General features: G+C 47.9%; 1 protein-coding gene across 3 annotated transcripts in view; it reads left to right on the plus strand.

Annotated features, from left to right (window-relative positions):
* Positions 1–354: 354 nt before the first annotated feature.
* mms22l (MMS22-like, DNA repair protein) overlaps positions 355–25,018 on the plus strand; it is a 268,328-nt gene continuing 243,664 nt past the window's right edge. For all 3 annotated transcript variants that reach the window (XM_059981367.1, XM_059981368.1, XM_059981369.1), the window contains exons 1-2: positions 355–423; positions 12,914–13,093. In XM_059981367.1, coding sequence (XP_059837350.1) covers positions 12,918–13,093 — 176 coding nt within the window. In that variant the 5' untranslated portion in view covers positions 355–423; positions 12,914–12,917. The remainder of the gene's footprint in view (positions 424–12,913; positions 13,094–25,018) is intronic.

The following is a 25,018-nucleotide window of genomic DNA, read 5'->3' on the forward strand; positions in this document are numbered from 1 at the left end:
TTTTCCAGTAAGGGATGATGCCACAAAATCAAGTATATGAAGACGCAAGCACTTTAAGGAATGGTTAATTTTGAAGTAGCAAAATGAAACTATTTAACTTTTAATAGAGCGTTTCAATAACAAAAAGACATATCCGAACACATCTGTACTTCTGTATCCTTTTCTGATATATTATGATTTTCGTTTGTGGAAAGATTGGGTCATTGCTGACGGTCCCTAATTGGAAGGAGCACGTCGTGGAGGGGAGAATGCAGCGAGGAAAGTTCAAGCCAATCACAAAGCGGTTGGTATTCGTTGACCAATCAGCGGTCGGAGCCGGACGGCTAACGACGGGAGTGCGCATGCGGATTCGGAGGCACTGAAAGGCGCGAAGCAGGGAAAGAAAGTCGCAGAGAGTCCAAAGAGAAGATCCACAGTCCGGAGGTAATCACGGTGCAGACTCGGGCTGCTGGTACAGGCAGTGGTCGCCGATGTTGTCATAGAGAGACGGACTTGAAGGACAAAGATGGGCATCATGAAGTGACTGGCTGCTGGAGAGGGGAAGTAGTACTGAGTACTGAGTAAAGAGGAGAAGCGTACTGGGTGAGATGAGGCCAGATGGACAGATTTATTATCACTGACATACATTTAGTAGTAACGGTACAGTGCAAAGGCATAAAAATACTATAAATTACAAAATAGTGCAAAAACTAACAATAACAGGGATCATTAACACAGTAACACACAAAATGCTGGAGGAATTCAGCAGGTCAGGCAGTAAACAGACACTAAGCTGTTCCTGAATTATTGAGTGTGGATGTTCAGGCTTCTGTACTTTATTGTAATAATAAGAGAACATATCCCACATGGTGAGGGTTAGAATTCTGTTTATTATCATTGACATGTAAAATCAGAATTATCACCGGCATCTGTCGTGGAATTTATTAACTTAGCAGCAGCAGTTCAATACAATATATAATATAGAAGAAAAAATAAGTAAATCAATTGCAGTATACATATATGGAATAGATTAAAAATAGTGCAATAACAGAAATAATATATATTAACAAAGTGAGGTAGTGTTCATGGGTTCAATGTCCATTTAGGAATCAGATGGCAGAGGGGAAGAAGCTGTTCCAGAATCCAGAAACTACAATGCACAGTACTGTACTCATGTTATTTATTGCACTGTACTGTTCCACATGTGGAAAGCGGCCAGTGAGTGAGTGGGCCAGTGAAGAAGTGGAGATTTGAGGCTTTGACTCGAGAGGCTTCGACAGGAAGAGGTGGAGGACGAGTTTGTTCCCAGTTAGGCTTTATAATGCCTCCTGAGACGGTGATGTGCCTCTCCTGTGAGATGTGGCAGTCTTGAGGGAACTCCCCTCTCCCGCAGAGTCACATCTGCCAGAAGTGCTTGCGGCTGGGCGATCTGGAAGACCATGTGAGGAATCTGGAGCAGCAGCTGGATGACCTTCGACTCATAAGGGAGAATGAGGCAGTCATAGATGAGAGCTACAGGGAGGTAGTCACACCTAGGCTGCCGGAAGCAGGTCGTTGGGTGACAGTCAGAGGGGAGAAAGCGAAGGTGAGTAGACAAGTAGTGCAGAGCACCCCTGTAGCCATTCCCCTGAATAATAAGTTTACCGTCCTGGATACTGTTGGTGAGGATGACCGACCAGGTGTGAGCCATGGTGGCAGGGCCTCTGGCACTGAGTCTGACCCTGAGGTGCAGAAGGATGGGACGGAGAAGAGGAGAGCTGTCGTCATTGGAGACTCTATAGGGGAGCAGACAGGAGATTTTGTGGATGTGAGAAGGACACCCACATGATTTGTTGCCTCCCGGGTGTCAGGATCTAGGATGTCTCTGACCGGGTGCATGACGTCCTGGTACGAGAGGGAAAGCAACCAGAAGTCGTGATACATGTTGGTACCAACCACATAGGCAGGAAGAGGGATGAGGTCCTGAAGTGTGAGTTTCGGGAACTAGGCAGAAGGCTGAAGAACAGGTCCTCAAGGGTGGCGTTCTCAGGATTGCTGCCAGTACTACGTGATAGTGATGGTAAGAATTGGAGGAGATGGCAGTTGAATGCATGGCTGAGGAGTTGGTGCAGGGGGCAGGGTTTTAGATTTTTGGACCATTGGTATCTCTTCTGGGGAAGGTGAGACCTGTACAGATTGGATGGGTTGTACCTGAACTCGAAGGGGAGCAATATCCTTGCTGGTAGGTTTGCTAGCATGGTTTGGGAGGGTTTAAACTAATTTGCAAGGGGGATGGGACCCGGAGCAATAGAGTTGTGAAAGAAGTGCATGGAGTAAAGCCAGATCTAACATATAGAGAGGCTTTGAGGAAAGAGCAGCAGAATAGAGGGTGTAAAGGTAGTAAGGTAGAAGGGCTAAAGTGCTTGTACTTCAATGCAAGAAGCATCAGGAACAAAGGTGATGAACTGAGAGCTTGGATACATACATGGATTTATGATGTAGTGGCCATTACAGAGACTTGGCTGGCACCAGGGCAGGAATTGATTCTCAATATTCCTGGATTTCGGTGCTTTAAAAGGGATAGAGGTGGGGGGGGGGGGGGAAGGGGAGGAGGTGTGGCATTACTGGTCAGGGATACTATTATAGCTGCAGAAAGAGTGGGTAATGTAGCAGGATCCTCTTTTGAGTCAGTATGGGTGGAAGTCAGGAACAGGAAGGGAGCAGTTACTCTACTAGGGGTATTCTATAGGCCCCCTGGTAGCAGCAGAGATACTGAGGAGCAGATTGGGAGGCAGATTTTGGAAAGGTGCAACAACAGGGTTGTTATCATGGGTGACTTGAACTTCCCTAATATTGATTGACACTTGATTAGTTCCAAGGGTTTAGATGGGGCAGAATTTGTTAACCATATAACCATAAAACCATATAACAATCACAGCACGGAAACAGGCCATCTTGGCCCTCCTAGTCCGTGCCGAACCCTTAATCTCACCTAGTCCCACCTACCCGCCCTCAGCCCATAACCCTCCACTCCTTTCCTATCCAATTTTACCTTAAATGACACAACTGAACTGGCCTCTACTACTTCTACAGGAAGCTCATTCCACACAGCTATCACTCTTTGAGTAAAGAAATACCCCCTCGTGTTTCCCTTAAACTTTTGCCCCCTAACTCTCAAATCATGTCCTCTAGTTTGAATCTCCCCTACTCTCAATGGAAACAGCCTGTTCACGTCAACTCTATCTATCCCTCTCAAAATTTTAAATACCTCGATCAAATCCCCCCTCAACCTTCTACGCTCCAATGAATAGAGACCTAACTTGTTCAACCTTTCTCTGTAACTTAATTGCTGAAACCCAGGTAACATCCTAGTAAATCGTCTCTGCACTCTCTCTAATTTATTGATATCTTTCCTATAATTCGGTGACCAGAACTGCACACAATATTCCAAATTTGGCCTTACCAATGCCTTGTATAACTTTAGCATTACATCCCAACTTCTGTACTCAATGCTTTGATTTATAAAGGCCAGCATTCCAAAAGCCCTCTTCACCACCCTATCTACATGAGACTCCACTTTCAGGGAACTATGCGCAGTTATTCCTAGATCTCTCTGTTCCTCTGCATTCCTCAATGCCCTACCATTTACTCTGTATGTTCTATTTGGATTATTCCTGCCAAAATGTAGAACCTCACACTTCTCAGCATTAAACTCCATCTGCCAATGTTCAGCCCATTCTTCTAACCGGCATAAATCTCCCTGCAAGCTTTGAAAATCCACCTCATTATCCACAACACCTCCTACCTTAGTATCATCGGCATACTTACTAATCCAATTTACCACCCCATCATCCAGATCATTTATGTATATTACAAACAACATTGGGCCCAAAACAGATCCCTGAGGCACCCCGCTAGTCACCGGCCTCCATCCCGATAAACAATTATCCACCACTACTCTCTGGCATCTCCCATCTAGCCACTGTTGAATCCATTTTATTACTCCAGCATTAATACCTAACGACTGAACCTTCTTAACGAACCTTCCATGTGGAACTTTGTCAAAGGCTTTGCTGAAGTCCATATAGACTACATCCACTGCCTTACCCTCGTCAACATTCCTCGTAACTTCTTCAAAAAATTCAATAAGGTTTGTCAAACATGACCTTCCACGCACAAATCCATGCTGGCTACTTCTAATCAGATCCCGTCTATCCAGATAATTATAAATACTATCTCTAAGAATACTTTCCATTAATTTACCCACCACTGATGTCAAACTGACAGGTCTATAATTGCTAGGCTTCCTTCCAGAACCCTTTTTAAACAATGGAACTACATGAGCAATACGCCAATCCTCCGGCACAATCCCCGTTTCTAATGACATCTTAAAAGATCTCTGTCAGAGCTCCTGCTATTTCTACACAAACTTCCCTCAAGGTCCTGGGGAATATCCTGTCAGGACCCGGAGATTTATCCACTTTTAAATTTCTTAAAAGCGCCAGTACCTCCACCTCTTTAATTGTCATAGGTTCCATAACTTCCTTACTTGTTTCCCGCACCTTAGACAATTCAATATCCTTCTCCTTAGTGAATACCGAAGAGAAGAAATCATTCAAAATCTCTCCCATCTCCTTCGGTTCCACACATAGCTGACCACTCTGATTCTCTAAGGGGCCAATTTTATCCCTCACTATCCTCTTGCTTTTAATATAACTGTAGAAACCTTTCGGATTTACTTTCACCTTATTTGCCAAACCAACCTCGTATCTTCTTTTAGCTTTTCTAATCTCTTTCTTAAGATTCCTTTTACATTCTTTATATTCCTCGAGCAATTCCTTTACTCCATGCTGCCTATATCTATTGTAGACATCCCTCTTTTTCTGAACCAAATTTCTAATATCCCTTGAAAACCATGATGCTCTCAAACCTTTAACCTTTCCTTTCACCCTAACAGGAACATAAAGATTCTGTACCCTCATAATTTCACCCTTAAATGACCTCCATTTCTCTATTACATCCTTCCCATAAAACAACTTGACCCAATCCACTCTCTCTAAATCCCTTCGCATCCCCTCAAAGTTAGCCTTTCTCCAATCAAAAATCTCAACTCTAGGTCCAGTCCTGTCCTTCTCCATAATTATATTGAAGCTAATGCTATTGTGATCACTGGACCCGAAGTGCTCCCCAACACATACATCTGTCAGCTGACCTATCGCATTCCCTAACAGGAGATCCAACACTGCCCCATCTCTAGTCGGTACTTCTATGTATTGTTGCAAAAAACTATCCTGCACACATTTCACAAACTCTAAACCATCCAGCCCTTTTACAGAATGAGCTTCCCAGTCTACGTGTGGAAAATTAAAATCTCCCACAATCACCACCTTGTGTTTACTACAAATATCTGCTATCTCCTTACACATTTGCTCTTCCAACTCACGCGCCCCATTAGGTGGCCTATAATACACTCCTATCAGTGTTACTGCACCTTTCCCATTCTTCAATTCCACCCAAATGGCCTCCCTAGAGGAGCTCTCTAATCTATCCTTCCAAAGCACCGCCATAAGATTTTCTCGGACAAGCAATGCAACACCTCCTCCTCTGGCCCCTCCTACTCTATCACACCTGAAGCAACTAAATCCAGGAATATTTAGTTGCCAATCACACCCTTCCTGCAACCATGTTTCACTAATAGCGACAACATCATAATTCCAGGTATCAATCCACGCTTTAAGCTCATCCACCTTTCTTACAATGCTCCTAGCATTAAAATAGATACATTTAAGATACTCTCCATCTCCTCCTCTCTTTCCATCCCTAACAATGCATTCAAATTGATTATCCTTTTCTTTCTTCTCCCCTACATCTTCGGGCTGAGCGCATCCCTTCTCCATCACCTGCCTTTCCTCCCTCACACACTGTCTATTTACTTGCTCCACTGGTGAACTAACTTCCTCTCCCATAGTCTCCTCAAATAGTCTCCCGCCTCCCCCCGTCTTACTAGTTTAAAGTCCGCCCTGTAGCCCTAGCAAACCTCCCCGCTAGGATATTGGTCCCCCCACGATTCAAGTGTAACCCGTCCTTCTTGAACAGGTCACTCCTGCCCCAGAAGAGGTCCCAATGATCCAGAAACTTGAATCCCTGCCCCCTGCTCCAATCCCACAGCCACGCATTCATCCTCCACCTAATTCTATTCCTACTCTCACTGTCGCGTGGCACAGGCAGTAATCCCGAGATTACTACCTTTGCGGTCCTTCTTCTTAACTGCCTTCCTAACTCCCTATACTCTCGTTTCAGGACCTCTTCCCCTTTCCTTCCTATGTCATTGGTACCTACATGTACCACGACCTCTGGCTCTTCACCCTCCCACTTCAGGATATCTTGGATGTGATCAGAAACGTCCCGAGCCCTGGCACCAGGGAGGCAAATTACCATCCGGGACTCCCGGTCACCTCCACAGAAACGCCTGTCTGAGCCCCTGACTATTGAGTCCCCTATTACTATGGACCTCTTTCTTCTAACCCTACCCTTCTGAGCTGCAGGGCCGTCCTCTGTGCCGGAGGCTCGGCCACTGTTACTCCCACCAGATAGGCTGTCCCCCCTAAGTGTGTCTAGGATGGATTCCTGTCACAGTATGTTGACAGGCCGATTAGGGGGAATGCCATACTAGATCTAGTATTAGGTAATGAACCTGGTCAGGTCACAGATCTGTCAGTGGGTGAGCATCTGGGGGACAGTGATCACCACTCCCTGCCCTTTAGCATTATCATGGAAAAGGATAGAATCAGAGAGGACAGGAAAATTTTTAATTGGGAAAGGACAAATTATGAGGTTGTAAGGCTAGAACTTGCGGGTGTGAATTGGGATGATGTTTTTGTAAGGAAATGTACTATGGACATGTGGCCGATGTTTAAGGATCTCTTGCAGGATGTTAGGGATAAATTTGTCCCTGTGAGGAAGATAAAGAATGGTAGGGTGAAGGAACCATGGGTGAAAAGTGAAGTGGAAAATCTAGTCAGGTGGTAGAAGGCAGCATACATGAGGTTTAGGAAGCAAGGATCAGATGGGTCGATTGAGGAATATAGGGTAGCAAGAAAGGAGCTTAAGAAGGGGCTGAGAAGAGCAAGAAGGGGTCATGAGAAGGCCTTGGCGAGTAGGGTAAAGGAAAACCCCAAGGCATTCTTCAATTATGTGAAGAACAAAAGGATGACAGGAGTAGAGGTAAGACCGATTAGAGATAAAGGTGGGAAGATGTGCCTGGAGGCTGTGGAAATGAGCGAGGTCCTCAATGAATACTTCTCTTCGGTATTCACCAATGAGAGGGAACTTGATGATGGTGAGGACAATATGAGTGAGGTTGATGTTCTGGAACATGTTGATATTAAGGGAGAGGAGGTGTTGGAGTTGTTAAAATACATTAGGACGGATAAGTCCCCGGGGCCTTACGGAATATTCCCCAGGCTGCTCCATGAGGCGAGGGAAGAGATTGCTGAGCCTCTGGCTAGGATCTTTATGTCCTCATTGTCCACAGGAATGGTACCGGAGGATTGGACGGTGGTGAATGTTGTCCCCTTGTTCAAAAAAGGTAGTAGGGATAGTCAGGGTAATTATAGGCCAGTGAGCCTTACGTCTGTGGTGGGAAAGCTGTTGGAAAAGATTCTTAGAGATAGGATCTATGGGCATTTAGAGAATCATGGTCTGATCAGGGACAGTCAGCATGGCTTTGTGAACGGCAGATCATGCCTAACAAGCCTGATAGAGTTCTTTGAGGAGGTGACCAGGTATATAGATGAGGCTAGTGCAGTGGATGTGATCTACATGGATTTTAGTAAGGCATTTGACAAGGTTCCACAGGGTAGGCTTATTCAGAAAGTCAGAAGGCATGGGATCCAGGGAAATTTGGCCAGGTGGATTCAGAATTGGCTTGCCTGCAGAAGGCAGAGGGTTGTGGTGGAGAGAGTACATTTAGATTGGAGGGTTGTGACTAGTGGTGTCCCATAAGGATCTGTTCTGGAACCTCTACTTTTCGTGATTTTTATTAACGACCTGGATGTGGGGGTAGAAGGGTGGGTTGGCAAGTTTGCAGATGACACAAAGTTAGTGGTGTTGTAGATAGTGTAGAGGATTGTCAAAGATTGCAGAGAGACATTGATAGGATGCAGAAGTGGGCTGAGAAGTGGCAGATGGAGTTCAACCCAGAGAAGTGTGAGGTGGTACTCCTTGGAAGGACAAACTCCAAGGCAGAGTACAAAGTAAATGGCAGAATACTTGGTAGTGTGGAGGAGCAGAGGGATCTGGGGGTACATGTCCACAGATCCCTGAAAGTTGCCTCACAGGTAGATAGGGTAGTTAAGAAAGCTTATGGGGTGTTAGCTTTCATAAGTCGAGGGATAGAGTTTAAGAGATGCGATGTAATGCAGCTGTATAAAACTCTAGGTTGGCCACACTTGGAGTACTGTGTCCAGTTCTGGTCGCCCCACTATAGGAAGGATGTGGAAACATTGGAAAGGGTACAGAGGAGATTTACCAGGTTTAGAGAGTATGGATTATGATCAGAGATTAAGGGAGCTAGGGCTTTACTCTTTGGAGAGAAGGAGGATGAGAGGAGACATGATAGAGGTGTACAAGATATTAAGAAGAATAGACAGAGTGGACAGACAACGCCTCTTCACCAGGGGACCACTGATCAGTACAAGAGGACATGGCTTTAAAGGTAAGGGAAGGGAAGTTCAAGGGGGATATTAGAGGAAGGTTTTTCACTCAGAGAGTGGTTGGTGCGTGGAATGCACTGCCTGAGTCAGTGGTGGAGGCAGACACATTAGTGAAGTTTAAGAGACTACAAGACAAATATATGGAGGAATTTAAGGTGGAGGGGTTATTTGGGAGGCAGGGTTTAAGGGTTGGCACAACATTGTGGGCCAAAGGGCCTGTAATGTGCTGTACTATTCTACGTTCAAAACAAAATTAGATTTCATGTAATGGTGACAAATTTGATTTTGATATTGGTCTCTATTGTGGGATGAGAGTGGGAAAGGGGCAGGGAGATGGTTGGGAAAGGAAGGGAGGGGGAAATCCAGAGACATTCTGTACTGATCAATAAACCAATTGTTTGGAATGAAATGATCTTGCCTGGTGTCTGAGGGCTGGGTGTGTCTGCACTTGTGTCGCCCCTGGCATTCCTCTGCCACCTTTCCCACACCCCTCCACGATCACCATTCCCAACATCCTTTGCTCCCACCAGATTTACAAACTTGCTCTCTGCTCCATGTTGTCAAATACAGTAACACACACACAAAATGCTGGTGGAACACAGCAGGAACACTGTCGACGTCTCAGCCCGAAATGTCAACAGTGCTTCTCCTTTTTGATGCTGCCTGGCCTGCTGTGTTCCACCAGCATTTTATGTGTGTTGTTTGAATTTCCAGCATCTGCAGATTTCCTCCTGTTTGCTCTGTATATCATAATATTTGTTTAGTGGCGTGAGTACAGTGCAAAGGTGTAAAATTAGTTTAAATTAGTGAATTGTGCAAAGAAGGGAGTAACATGGGTTGGTAAACCTTTCAGAAGTCTAATAACAGAGGGGAAGAAGCTGTTCTTAAACCCTGATATTTGAGGATAGTTACAATCCAGGAGCAGGCCATTTGGCCCTCACTGTTGTGCCAAACCAGCTAAAAAGCAAATCAAAAACACTCCAACGCTAATCCCTCCTATTTACACCATGTCCATATCCCTCCATCTTCCTTACATCTAAGTGCCTATCCAAACATCTCTTAAAAGCCTCCAATGTATTTGCCTCTACCACCACACCAGGCAGCGTGTTCCAGATATTCACGACACTCTGAATAAAAAAACTTGCATCTCACATCCCCCTTGAAACTAAGTTCATGTCCTCTGGTATCTGGGGAACAGATATTCCCTGTCTACTCTATCTATGCCTCATAATCTTGTAAACCTCTGTCAGATCTCCCGTCAGCCTCCGTTGCTTCAGAGAAAACAATCCAAGTTTATTCAGCCTCTCATGATAGCACAGCCCCCTAAACCAGGCAGCATCCTGGTAAACGTCCTCTGCAAAGCCTAGGCCAACCAGTGATCCGTGGCGTTAGGCACGGATGACCTCGCGTGGGTAATGACTTCGTGTGTGTAATGACCTCACATGCATTCAAGTTCAACAGTGGGTGTGACAGGGAATGAGGAAAGTTGCAGATGACATATCATTTCATATCGCCAAATCATATTGTTTCCTCGTGGCCCGGTCGCACATGCTTTGCGGCCCGGTGGTTGGGGACCACTGACGTAGGGAGCGATCCCTGCGGAAAGCAGAAAGCGGGGGGAGAGAAAGATGTGCTTGGTATTGAGATCCTGTTGGAGGTGGTGGAAGTTACGGAGAATTATATGTTGGACCCGGAGGCTGGTGGGGTGGTAGGTGAGGACAAGGGGAACCCTATCCGAGTGGCGTGGTGGGCAGATGGGGTGAGGGCAGACGTGTGTGAATTGGGATAGATGCGTTTGAGAGCAGAGTTGATGGTGGAGGAAGGGAAGCCCCTTTCTTTAAAAAAGAAAAACATCTCCTTCATCCTGGAATAAAAAGCCTCATCCTGAGAGCAGATGTGGCAGAGACGGAGGAATTGTGAGAAGGGGATAGCATTTTTGCAAGAGACAGGCTGGGTAGAGGAATAGTCCAGGTAACTGTGAGAGTCTGTCGGCTTATAGTAGATATCAGTAGATAGGCCGTCTCCAGAGATGGAGACAGAAAGATCAAGGAAGGGGAGGAAGGTGTCGGAAATGGACCAGGTAAATTTGAGGGTAGGGTGAAAGTTGGAGGCAAAGTTAATGAAGTCGACGAGCTCAGCATGTGTGCAGGAGGCAGCTCCAATGCAGTTGTCGATGTAGTGAAGGAAAAGTGGGGGACAGATACCCGTACAGGCTTGGAACATGGACTGTTCCACAAAGTCAACAAAAACACTGGCAGGCGTAGCTTGTGTCCTACTTCACCTGTGAGTTGGCTGATACTGCGTCCAGTGCTCCCGGTGCAACCTTCTATATATTGGTGAGACCTGACGCAGATGGGGAGACCATTTCGCTGAACACCTACGCTCTGTCCGCCAGAGAAAGTAGGATCTCCCAGTGGCCACACATTTTAATTTGGTGTCCCATTCCCATTCTGATATATCAATCCATGGCCTCCTCTATTGTCAAGACGAAGCCACACTCAGGTTGGAGGAACAACACCTTCTATTCTGTCTGGGTAGCCTCCAACCTGATGGCATGAACTTTGATTTCTCTAACTTCTGTTAATGCCTCCCCTCCCCTTCTTACCCCATCCCTTATTTATTCATTTATTCCCCCCCTTTTTTTTTTCTCTCTGCCCCTCTCACAATCACTCCTTGCCTGTTCTCTGTCCCCCTCCGGTGCTCCCCTCCACCTTTTTTTCTCCCTCGGCCTCCCGTCCCATGATCCTTTCCCTTCTCCGCTGTTTATTCCTTTTGCCAATCACCTTTCCAGCTCTTAGCTTCATCCCTCCCGTTCCTGTCTTCTATCATTTTGCATTTCCCCCTCCCTTCCTACATTCAAATCTCTCACTATCTTTTCTTTCAGTTAGTCCTGACGAAGGGTCTTGGCCCGAAACGTCAACAGTGCTTCTCCTTATAGATGCTGCCTGGCCTGCTGTGTTCCACCAGCATTTTGTGTGTGTTGCTTGAATTTCCAGCATCTGCAGATTTCCTGGAACTTACTAACCCTTACCTCTGGAATATGGGAGGAAACCGAAGCACCTGGAGAAAGTACATGTCTTGGGAAGAATTTTCTAACTTCTTACAGACAGCAGAGGAATTGAACTCGGGTTGCTGGCCCTGTAAAGTGTTGTGCTGCAGTACTATCTTGGCACTCATGCAATCAGTTCTAAAGCAAGAGCACATATCCCATCAAGGCATGGTTTTATACTAGGGCAGGGATATATATCCTGTGTATGATCGCTGGACTTATGTAGTAGAGCGATAGTTTGTTGGTGCCAGAGTTGATAGAGAGACAGGAAATTAATATGAATATTTATGAAGGGCAGCTAAAGGTGGGGGGGGGGGGTTGGTCATGGGTGACATACATGTATTATGGATAACATGCACCATAATATGCATAAGATTTAAAGATAGGTCTGATTTGTTTTTATGGCGAAGGTGATGTTATTGAGGCACTTGCCTGTTTTTGTCTATCAGTACTGTACCTTAGTTCTCTAGAGTACAGTACTGAAACTGTAGGCTAGAGTATTTTGAGCATATTCACTGATCAGAACTTTAGTATCAGTAAGTATGCTGTGGAAAGCAACCAACATTTTTTGTGAATATTTTCTCATTTTCATATCTGCTAATTTTGCAGGTTTGTTTATCGTTATTAGTCTATGTTTGTGTCATTAGAAGTCCATCAGGCATAGGAGCAGAATTAGGCCATTCAGCCATCGAGTCTTCTCCGCTATTCAATCATGGTTGATTTATTTTCCCTTTCAACCCCATTTTCTTGTCTTTTACCTGTAACCTTTGACACCCTGACTCATCAAGAGCATATCAACTTCTGCTTTAAGTATACCCATGACCTGGCCTGCGCAGACATCTGTGGCAGCAAACTCCACAGATTCACCACCCTCTGGCTAAAGAAATTCCTCCTCGTCTCCATTCTAAATGGATGTCCCTCTATTCTGAGGCTGCACCCTCTGTCCTAGACTCCCCAGTTATTGGAAACATCCTCTCCATGCTCACTTTAATAGTTTTCCATGAGATTCTACCTTATTCTTCCAAACTCCAGAACCATCAAATGCTCTTCTTACAATAACTCTTTCATTCATGTGAACCTCCTCTGGACCTTCTCCAGTGCCAGCACATCTTTTCTTAGATACGGTTTATGACTTTAAAAAACAGTTGTATGAACCTGTGGCTGAAACAATTCACGGCTGTGTGTTTTCCAGGAAAATGGATGATGAATTTGGAGGATCTCTGACCCCTCCTGTCTCTCCTTGCGAAATGGAGGGAATGGAGACAGACATGCAGTGCTGCAGACCCCCCTGCTTCTCCTGTACCTTGGGACAATGCGATGCAGTGAAACTCTTTTCTCCTCAAGGCTATCTGGCAAGTGGATCACTGAACCGGTACGTATTATCGAAACTGGTATTGTACAGCTAGTATTGTTACATTTCTGCTGGATGAAGGTTCTCAAATTGTGGATAATTACATAACAATAGCCTTATTTATTCATCTTGATTAGACCATATTTCCTGCGGTATCATCTGATGAGTTTTCTTTGAGTTATCACTTCATGAGTATTCACTAAAGCCCAGAGAACAGGAGTAATCAGCAACCATGTGACTGATTTGACATAAGAAGAACATGAGAATGGGCAGCAAAGTGGCAGATGGAATATAGTGTTGGGAAGTGCATGGTCATGCACTTTAGTAGAAGGAACAAAAACACAGACTATTTTCTAAATGGGGAGAAAATTCAAAAATCTGTGGTGTAAAGGGACTTGGGAGTCCACGTGCAGGATTCTCTGCAGGTTAGTTTGCATGTTGAGTCATGGTAAGGAAGGCAAATGCACGGCTGGCATTCCTTTTGAGAGGGTTTGTATACTGTGATGCTGAGGCCTTGCTTGGAGTATTGTGAACAGCTTTGGGTCACTTGTCTTGTGCTGACGTTGGAGAAGCTTCAGAGGAGGTTCACAACAATGATTCTGGGATTGAAAGGGTTATGATATGAGGAGCGTTTGATGGCTCTGGGCCTGTACTCACTGGAGTTTAGTAAAATGGAGGGGGGGGGGGAAATGTTGAAAAACCTAGACAGTGGATATGGAGAAGATGTTTCCTATAGTGGAGGAGTCTAGGACCACAGGGCATAGCTTCAGAATGGATGAGTGTCCATTTAGAATGGAGATAAAGAATTTCTATGGCCAGAGGCTGGTGAATCTGTGGAATTTGTTGCCATAGGCGACTATGGAAGACAGGTCTTTGGGGATATTTAAAGTGGAGTTTGATATGTTCTTGATTAGTCAGGGCATCAAAAGTTACAGGCAGAAGACAAGAGAGTGGGGTTGGGAAGGGGAAAAGCAGAGTAGATTCAATGGGCTGAATGGCCTATTTCTGCTCTTTTGCCCAATGGTTTTCTAATAATGTCACAAACAAAGACCATGACAGTTATATTGCGGGGAGAAGTCAGGAGATTGGTGTTGAAAGGGAAATGGATCAGCCTCGATCGAGTGGTGAAGGAGACTCAATGTACTGAATGGCCTAATTCTGCTCCTATATCTTATGGTCTTATGAGAAGTAAGAGCAGGGGTTGGTCATCTACACTATTCAATAAGATCACAGCTGATCTAGCCATGAACTCAGCTCAGCCATTTCCCCAGCACCATTAATTCCCCTGATATGCAAAAGTCTATCTACCTAACTTTGTCTTAAGTATATTTACTGAGGAACCTCTACTGCTTTCCTGGGTAGAGAATTCCACAGATTCACTACTCGCTGGGAAAAGCAGTTTCTTCTAATCGCTGTTGTAAACCTCTTGTACTCTCCTGTATCTTGATGTTATATCCCCTCGTTTTGGTTTCACTACCAGTGGAAACAACCTGCCTGCCTCTGTCTTTTCGATGCTTCATAATTTTATATTTTTCGATAAGCTACAGCTATGAGGATCTTCGCAGTATCAGGAGGCCCTGTGGCCCCTGTCTCAGACTCCGACATCAGAATGTTTTTCAAGAAGATGAACCCTCTCAAGGTGACGGGCCCCTATGGTGCACCTGACAGGGCTCTGAAAACCTGTGCCAACCAACTGGCAGTGTGTTCAAAGGCATTTTCAATCACTTATGGCTACAGTCAGAAGTTCCCACTTGCTTCAAAAGGGCAGCAATCATACCAATGCCCAAGAAGAGCAGGGTGAGCTGCCTTATCAACTATCATCCGGTAGCAAGTACATGTTGAAATGCTTTGAGAGGTTGGTTATGGCTAGAATTAACTCCTTTCTGACCACGGACCTGGACCCACTGCAACTTGCCTATCACCACAATAGGTTTGCAGTGGATGCAATTTCACTGGTGCTTCTTAAATCACCTGGACACTACTAATACTTACATCAGGCTGCTGATCATTGACAACAGCTCAGTGTTTAACACAATCCTTCCTGCAGTTCTGATGAAAAAGCTTCAAAACCTGGTCCTCTACCTCCATCTACAAGTGGATTATTGACTTCCTAAACAGAAGACCACAATCTGTGCAGATCGCAGACACTGATGTACTTCAAGGATGAGTGCTTAGCCCAGTGCTCTACTTTCTCCATCTCCATGACTGTGTGGCTAGGCACAACTCAAATGCTGTCTGTAAATTTGCTGATGATGCAACTGTTGTTGGCAGAATTTCAGATGGTGACAAGGAAGTGTACAGGAGTGAGGTAGATCAGCTAGTTGAGTGATGTCACAGTAACAACCTTGCACTCAATGCCATTAAGACCAAAGAGCTGGTTGTGGACTTCAGAAAGGATAGGACAAGGGAACACACACCAGTCCTCATAGAGGGATCAGAAATGGAAAGGGTGCTCAATTTCAAGTTCTTGGGTGTCAAGATCTCTGAGGATCTATTTTAGACCCAACATATCGATCCAGCTATGAAGAATTAGCAGTGGCTGTATTTCATTAGGAGTTTGAAAAGGTTCAATATGTTGCCAAAGACACTTACAAATTTCTACAGATGCACCATGGAAAACATGGTTGCATCACTGGCTGCGTCACGTCTGGTGTGGGAAGGGGGGGCATTGCACAGGATCGAAATAAGCTGTAGAAAGTTGTACATACTGTCAGCTCCATCATGGTAAATAGTCTCCCCAGCATCTTGGACATCTTCAAGGAACGATGTCTCAAAAAGGCAGCATCTATCATTAAAGACCACCATCACCTAGGTTATAACTTCTTTTCATTACTGCCATAACGCCTGGTTAAGATTTTTACTGCAATGCTGTAGGTATTTCATTTCAGCACCTCTGTAGGAGCATTCTGTTCTGCTCTCATTCTGTTGGGGTTTGAGCTAAGAAAAGGGGCTTTGTTGTTCAACAAGAATGTTGTGTCAGCCAGTCAGGATGGTGGAGTTGGGAGAAGGTTCTAGAGAACGCTGGGTTTTTGTGACGGAACACTGGTGTGAGTTGAAGCTGGGAGAAGACAGAAGGAGGTTGGCTGAGGATCCATCCCTGTTGCACAAGGTGCTTTGTGCAGATGAATGGCTTCGAGGCGAAAGGACCAATACTCCTTGGTGTTCCAGGTGGATTTTGAGTGACATTCGAAACGTGGTGTGGGTTTTCACTTAGACTGTGGGTCCAGCGTGTGGGTTAAAGATGTCCAGCTTATGCACATATTTGGACTGGGTTAACTGTGATGGACCCTTTTCATTTTTCCCTTTATGGAACATAAAACATAGAAATCTACAGCACATCACAGGCCCTTCAGCCCACAATGTTGTGCCGACCATGTAACTTACTCTAGAAACTGCTTAGAATTTCCCTTCTACCCAGCCTTGTATTTTTCTAGGCTCCATGCACCTATTAAGAGTCTCTTAAAAGACCCTATTGTGTCCACCTCTACCACCGTCGTCGGCAGTGCATTCCACACGTCAACCACTCTGCATGTCAAAATCTTAACCCTGACATCCCCTCTATATCTACTTCCAAGCACCTTAAAACTATGCCCTCTCATGTTAACCATTTCAGCCTTGGGAAAAAGCCTCTGGCTATCCACACGATCAATGCCTCTCATTTCTTTATACACCTTTCATCTTCCGACACTCCTAGGAGAAAAGGCCAAGTTCACTCAGCCTATTGTCATAAGGCATGCTCCCCAATCCAGGCACCATCCTTGTAAATCTCTGCACTCTCTATAGTATTCACATCCTTCCTGTAGTGAGGAGAACTGAACACAGTACTGCAAGTTGGATCTGACCAACATCTTGTATAGCTCTAACGTTACCTCATGGCTCCTGAACTCAATCAGAATCAGGTTTATTATCACCGGCATGTGACGTGAAATTTGTTAACTTAACAGCAGCAGTTCAATGCAGTACATAATATAGAAGAGAAATAAAATGAAATAAAATGGTACAGAGGAAATGTCGGGTAAGTTTTTTTACGCAGAGAGTGTTGAGTGCGTGGAACGGGCTGCTGGTGACAGTGGTGGAGGTGGATATGATAGGGTCTTATAAGAGACTCTTGATAGGTATATGAAGCACAGAAAAATAGAGGCAATTTCTCAGATAAGGGCATGTTCAGCACAGCTTTGTGGGCCGAAGGGCCTGTACTGTGCTGTCGGTTTTCTATGTTTCTAAAAATAATAATAAATAAATCAATTACAGTATACGTTTATTGAATAGATTTAAAAATGTGCAAAAATCAGAACGATCGCAAGACCCTGCAGCGGATAGTGAGGTCAGCTGAGAAGATCATCAGGGTCTGTCTTCCCGCCATTACAGACATTTACACTACACGCTGCATCTGCAAAGCAAACAGCATTATGAAGGACCCCACGCACCCCTCATACAAACTCTTCTCCCTCCTGCCATCTGGGAAAAGGCACCGGAGCAATCGGGCTCTCACGTCCAAACTATGTAACAGTTTCTTCCCCCAAGCTATCAGACTCCTCATTACCCAGAGACTGGACTGACACCAACTTACTGCCCTATTGTCTTGTTTACTATTTATTGTAATGCCTGCACTGTTTACGCAGTCCTGTGTTGGTCTGTAGTCTAGTGTAGTTTTTTCTGTGTTGTTTTTATGTAATTCAATGTAGTTTTTGTACTGTTTTATGTAGCATTGTGGTCCTGAGAAACGTTATCTCTTTTTGCTGTGTATAGTACCAGCAGTTATGGTTGAAATGACAAGAAAAAGTGACTTGACTTGATTTGACTTGAAATACTGTATATTTAAAAAAAAGTGAGGTCGTGTCCAAGGATTCAATGCCCATTTACAAATTGGATGACAGAGGGGAAGAAGCTGTCCCTGAATCGCTGAGTGTGTGCCTTAAGGCTTCTGTACCTCCTACCTGATGGTAACAGTGAGAAAAGGGCATGCCCTGGGTGCTGGAGGTCCTTAATAATGAACACTGCCTTTCTGAGACATTGCTCCCCGAAGGTGTCCTGGGTACTTTGTAGGCTAGTACCCACTGTTGATGAATGCCATTACACCATACACCTTCTTAACAACACTGTCAACCTGCACAGCAGCTTTGAGTGTCCTATGGACACAGACCCCAAGATCTTTCTGATCCTCCACACTGCCCAGAGTCTTAATACTATATTTTGTCTTCAAATTTGACCTACCGAAATGAACCACTTCACATTTATCTTGGCTGAACTCCATCTGCCACTTCTTAGCCCAGTTCTGTGTCCTATTGATTGTAAACTCTGACAACCTTCCAGACTATTCATGACACCCTCAAACTTTGTGTCATCAGAAAACTTACTAACCCTCCGCCCCCTTCTACTTCCTTATCCAGGTCATTTATAAAAATCAGAAAGAGGAGTGGCTCCAGAACAGATCCCTGCGGAACACCACTCCTCACTGTTTCTTTTTCTTACTAACTGTTCAATAAAGTTGCCAGTTGTAAAATATACTTTCTTTATATGAGCAGTGTATGAGCTGTTTTTCTTGCAGATGAACAGTTGAATGGGGGCAATATTTACACAGTATTCACACAAGCCAGGTTTGGGTGGGTGAAACATCACCACCTCACGGGTTTGGCAGGACCCAAGTCATATTTATCCGAGATAAAAGGAGTTTGAGAAAGGTGATTTTCTCACTGCTGTTTGCAAGGGGCTAATGAGCTGCATCTCTAAAGTTGCCCATTAAAAGGGGTTTCACGGTGGGGATTAATATCCCGGATGGAATTTGTTGAATTCTGTGTAATTGCTCTAAGAATTGAATAAGTGGCTTTGTGTTTAAGCCGGTGTTAGTGATTAAGATACATGGTTATGGATGCTGCAGGGATTAAGCATTGGTGCGATTCAAATAGATTACTCGTAACTAATGCTTGTGTTCTGAGCAGGGTGGATATCTACAGCCCATCTGAACTCTTGGTTAGGGTTTTAAGTATTATTGAAATAGTAGGGCAAATTACGATCATGGAACAGCAGTTTGACCAAGTGGCGGCAAAGATGTTGTTTTAGTAGAGATATTGTAGCGGTGTGCTACACGCAGCGCTAAAATTACGACACGGAGTCGGTAACTGCAGTCGAAGGAAAAAACTTTATTTGAAAACTTCAGCCTCACTTTTAAGCCTCTGTCAACCGGCCCCCCATGGCGCAGAGGCTCCAAAGCTCTGTGCTCGCAAACCCCTGTAGGCTATCTAATTGTGAGTCGGTTCGGATACGCTAGGAAATGGGGCGCCACATAACCCCCCCCCCCCAGAACCGGCGATACACCCCCCAATGTCCACAGTCTGGGCCAGAACCTGCTTGGGAGGTCGGCCTCTGCGCTGAGGCGCCGGAAACTCGGCCGGTTGCGCCAGGTCCACATGGGCCGGCTTGAGGCGGTCCACCGTGAAAACCTCCTCCTTCCCCCCAACGTCCAGCACGAACGTGGACCCGTTGTTCCGGAGCACCATAAACGGCCCCTCGTATGGCCGCTGCAGCGGTGGCCGATGCCCGCCCCTTCGTACAAACACAAACTTACAGTTCTGTAGGTCTTTGGGTACGCAGGTCGGGTGCCGCCCATGCTGTGAAGTGGGTATTGGGGCCAGGTTACCGAGCTTCTCGCGAAGTCTGCCCAGGACTGCTGCGGGTTCTTCCTCTTGCCCCCTTGGGGCTGGTAGGAACTCCCCGGGGACGACCAGGGGCGCACCGTATACCAACTCGGCCGACGAGGCGTGCAGGTCGTCCTTGGGCGCTGTGCGGATGCCGAGTAGGACCCAGGGAAGCTCGTCCGCCCAGTTGGCTCCTCGCAGGCGGGCCATGAGGGCCGACTTCAGGTGACGGTGGAAACGCTCCACTAGCCCGTTCGACTGTAGGTGGTAGGCAGTTGTGTGGTGCAGCTGAGTCCCCAAAAGGCTGGCCATAGCTGACCACAGGCTGGAGGTGAACTGGGCGCTTCTGTCGGAGGTAATGTGGGCTGGTACACCAAAGCGAGATATCCAGGTGGCGATCAGGGCTTGGGCGCAAGATTCGGAGGTGGTGTCGGTGAGCGGGACCGCCTCTGGCCATCTTGTGAACCGGTCCACGATAGTCAGGAGGTGCCGCGCTCCTCGCGACACTGGCAGGGGGCCCACGATATCCACATGAATGTGGTCGAAACGCCGGTGGGCGGGATGGAACTGCTGCGGTGGGGCTTTGGTGTGCCACTGCACCTTGGCCGTCTGGCAGTGCATGCACGTTCTGGCCCATTCACTGACCTGTTTGCGGAGTCCGTGCCAAACGAACCTGCTGGAAACCATCCGGACAGTTGTCCGGATGGAGGGATGCGCCAAGTTATGAATGGAGTCGAAAACGCGGTGCCGCCATGCTGTCGGGACGACCGGACGGGGCTGGCCGGTGGCGACGTCACAGAGTAGGGTCCTCTCACCTGGGCCCACGGGGAGGTCCTGGAGCTGCAGACCGGAGACTGCGGTCCGGTAACTCGGAATCTCCTCATCCGCCTGCTGTGCCTCTGCCAGCGCCTCAAAGTCTACCCCTTGGGAAAGGGCATGAACGGTAGGGCGAGAGAGCGCATCCGCCACGACATTGTCCTTACCCGAAACGTGCCAGACATCCGTCGTGTATTCAGAGATGTAGGACAGGTGGCGTTGCTGGCGGGATGACCAGGGGTCGGATGCTTTCGTAAACGCAAAGGTAAGCGGTTTGTGGTCCGTGAACGCGGTGAAGGGCCGACCTTTTAGGAAGTACCTGAAATGCCGGATTGCCAGGTAGAGCGCCAACAGTTCCCGGTTGAAAGCACTGTACTTAAGCTCGGGTGGTCGCAGGTGTTTGCTGAAAAACGCCAGGGGTTGCCAGCGACCTGCGATGAGTTGCTCCAGCACCCCACCGACTGCCGTGTTGGATGCGTCCACTGTGAGGGCGGTAGGGGTGTCCATTCTGGGATGTACTAGCATTGCGGCGTCCGCCAAAGCTTCCTTCGTTTGAACGAAAGCGGCGGCGGACTCCTCGTCCCAGGTAATGTCCTTGCTCGGACCCGACATCAGGGCGGACAGGGGGCGCATGATCCAGGCAGCTGAAGGGAGGAAGCAGTGGTAGAAATTGACCATACCTACAAATTCCTGAAGGCCTTTGATCATGGTGGGTCGGGGGAAGTGGCGGACCGCATCTACCTTAGCGGGCAGAGGGGTTGCCCCGTCTTTAGTAATTCTGTGGCCCAGGAAGTCAATGGTATCGAGTCCGAACTGGCATTTGGCAGGGTTGATTGTAAGACCGTACTCACTCAGTCGGGCGCAGAGTTGACGGAGGTGGGACAGATGCTCCTGACGACTGCCGCTGTCTATGAGGATGTCATCCAAATAGATGAACGCGAAGTCCAGGTCCCGTCCCACCGCGTCCATTAACCGCTGGAACGTCTGTGCGGCATTCTTCAGGCCGAACGGCATGCGGAGGAACTCGAAAAGGCCGAATGGGGTGATGAGAGCCGTTTTGGGGACGTCGTCAGGATGCATCGGGATTTGATGGTATCCCCAGACGAGATCTACCTTGGAGAAGATCCGTGCGCCGTGCAGGTTTGCCGCAAAGTCCTGAATGTGCGGCACAGGGTAGCGGTCCGGTGTGGTAGCCTCGTTCAGCCTGCGGTAGTCGCCGCACGGTCTCCAGCCCCCCGTCGCTTTGGGCACCATGTGCAGGGGGGAAGCCCATGGGCTGTCGGACCGCCGGATGATCCCCAATTCCTCCATCCTCTGGAACTCCTCCTTCGCCAGTCGGAGCTTGTCCGGGGGAAGCCGCCGAGCACGGGCATGGAGGGGTGGTCCCTGGGTCGGGATGTGGTGCTGTACGCCGTGCCTGGGCATGGCTGCTGTGAACTGCGGTGCCAGAACCGATGGGAACTCCGCCAGGACCCTGGTGAAGTCGTTGTCGGACAGCGTGATGGAGCCGAGGTGAGGGGCCGGCAACTGGGCTGCACCCAGGGAGAACGTCTGAAAGGTCTCGGCGTGTACCAGTCTCTTCCTGGGCAGGTCGACCAGCAGGCTGTGAGCCCGCAAAAAATCCGCACCCAGAGGTGGTTGGGCTAAAGGCAGCCAGTGTGAAGTCGCACGTGAACTAGCTGGAGCCGAACTGTAGCTGCACCTGACGGGTGCCATAGGTCCTTACGGTGCTGCCATTCACGGCCCTCAGGGGGGGGACCCGGTGCCCTGCTGCGGGTGTCGTAACTCGTCGGGGGTAAAACGCTGATCTCAGCCCCAGTATCGACCAAAAACCGGCGTCCCGACCTTCTATCCCACACATACAGGAGGCTATCCCGATGGCCAGCCGCCGTAGCCATCAGCGGCGGCTGGCCCTGGCGTTTCCCGGGAACTCCCAGGGCGGGCGACAACGGCGGGCTTCTGCACCCCACCGCTGGTGGTAGAAGCACCAGTGTTCCTTGGGCCAGGGGTTGGCGGGCTCTGCGGCCGGGCCTGGACTGGTTTGCTGCCGGGAGCGGGGCTGGGAGATCCGTGCGATGGACGCCCCGCTCACCTTTTTGGCGTTCCACAGCAAGTCTGCCCGGGCTGCCACCTTCCGGGGGTCACTGAAATCCGCGTCGGACAGCAGCAGGCGTATGTCCTCGGGCAGCTGCTCCAGGAATGCCTGCTCAAACATGAGGCAGGGTGTGTGTCCGTCGGCTAGAGACAACATCTCATTCATTAAAGCCGATGGAGGTCTGTCGCCCAAGCCATCCAGGTGCAGTAAACGGGCAGCCCGCTCGCGCCGTGAGAGTCCGAAAGTCCTGAGGAGCAGGGCTTTGAATTCCGTATACTTGCCATCTGCCGGGGGCGACTGTACGAACTCGGCGACCTGGGCCGCTGTGTCCTGGTCGAGGGAGCTCACCAAGTAGTAGTAGCGGGTGACTTCTGAGGTGATCTGGCGAACGTGGAATTGGGCTTCGGCTTGCTGGAACCATAGGTCCGGGCGCTGTGTCCAGAAACCTGGCAGTTTCAACGAAACCGCATGAACAGAGGCGGCATCGGTCATTTCTGGTCCAAAAATCGTTTGGACCGTCGGGGTCACCAATTGTAGTGGTGTGCTACACGCAGCGCTAAAATTACGACATGGAGTCGGTAACTGCAGTCGAAGGAAAAAACTTTATTCGAAAACTTCAGCCTCACTTTTAAGCCTCTGTCAACCGGCCCCCCATGGCGCAGAGGCTCCAAAGCTCTGTGCTCGCAAACCCCCGTAGGCTATCTAATTGTGAGTCGGTTCGGATACGCTAGGAAATGGGGCGCCACAATATCTCTAGTAGAGACTAGAGAGAATGTGATGGCAGTGGATCTGCTTGGAGTCCCCGGAGAGGTGTGGCCTCGGGCCATCCATACTTTCAGAGAAGAAAGGAGTGTAGCCAAGGGTGCCAAATTGGAAGTCGAGTTTCCCGTCGCTGAGGGCAGAGACTTTAAAGACCAGTTGCTCTCATTTCTGCAGAGTTGTCTGATGTGAAAGGTTTAGTGAGTCCTTCGTTGGTTGATTTAAAGTCTGAGCTTGTTTTGTCTATTACGTCACTGGCTGATAAGTGCAGAAGTATATCTGCAGAGAGCCAAAGTTATTGTAGGCTGGGAGTGTTACTGGGGTTAAGCCCGCACCCGATGGGGAAGAAGAATATAAGGCCTGGGCTGAGCGGACATCTCAGTTACAAGATGAATGGCAGTGCTGAGGTAATATGAGAAAAGTATAGACTGATAGAGAGCTTAAGACCATAAGGCATAGTAGCAGAATTAGGCCATTTGGCCCATGAGGTCTGCTCCGCAATTCAAACATGCCTGATCCTTTTTACCCCTCAACTGCGCAGGCGCGTGAAGGAGGCCCGGGAAGGAGGGAAGATATATAAAGGAGATACTGAGTGAGGTAGTTCTCTTTTGGAAGAGGACAGTGAGGCTTGAGAGGAAGTGCGGCGGCAGCCATTTTCAAATTGTCCAATTGCTTCTCAGATTGGAGTTCTGAGAGGCGGGACTGCGCAGGCGCGTGAAGGAGGCCCGGGAAGGAGGGAAGATATATAAAGAACGCCGCCTTAAGAAGCGGGCAGCTTCGTTTGCGGGCAGCGGAGTGTGCCGGGCGCAGAGTGTAGGGCTTGGGCTCAGAGGGCTTAGGCTGAAGAGGGCACAGTAGGCTTATCTTTTAGTTCTTGTATTTTCAGTTATTTGGGAGGTATGAGTGTGAGGGCAGCTTGTTGTTCTCGGTGTCGGATGTGGGAGATCCTGGAGTCTCCGAGCCTCCCGGACGTGCACATCTGCGCCAGGTGCGCCGAACTGCAGCTCCTGAGGGACCGAGTTAGGGAACTGGAGCTGCAGCTCGATGACCTTCTCCTGGCCAGGGAGAGTGAGGAGGTGATTGAGAGGAGTTACAGGCAGGTGGCTACTCCGGGGCCACGGGAGGCAGATAGGTGGGTTACAGTCAGGAAGGGGAAGAGGCAGGTACTAGAGAGTACCCCAGTGGCTGTACCCCTTGACAATAAGTACTCATGTTTGAGTACTGTTGGGGGGGACAGCCTACCTGGTGGGAGTGACAGTGGCCGAGCCCCCGGCACAGAGGACGGCCCTGTAGCTCAGAAGGGTAGGGTTAGAAGAAAGAGGTCCATAGTAATAGGGGACTCAATAGTCAGGGGCTCAGACAGGCGTTTCTGTGGAGGTGACCGGGAGTCCCGGATGGTAATTTGCCTCCCTGGTGCCAGGGTTTGGGACGTTTCTGATCGCGTCCAAGATATCCTGAAGTGGGAGGGTGAAGAGCCAGAGGTCGTGGTACATGTAGGTACCAATGACATAGGAAGGAAAGGGGAAGAGGTCCTGAAACGAGAGTATAGGGAGTTAGGAAGGCAGTTAAGAAGAAGGACCGCAAAGGTAGTAATCTCGGGATTACTGCCTGTGCCACGTGACAGTGAGAGTAGGAATAGAA

The sequence above is a fragment of the Hypanus sabinus genome, chromosome 10 (genome assembly GCF_030144855.1).
Source record: "Hypanus sabinus isolate sHypSab1 chromosome 10, sHypSab1.hap1, whole genome shotgun sequence".
NCBI lineage: Eukaryota > Metazoa > Chordata > Chondrichthyes > Myliobatiformes > Dasyatidae > Hypanus > Hypanus sabinus.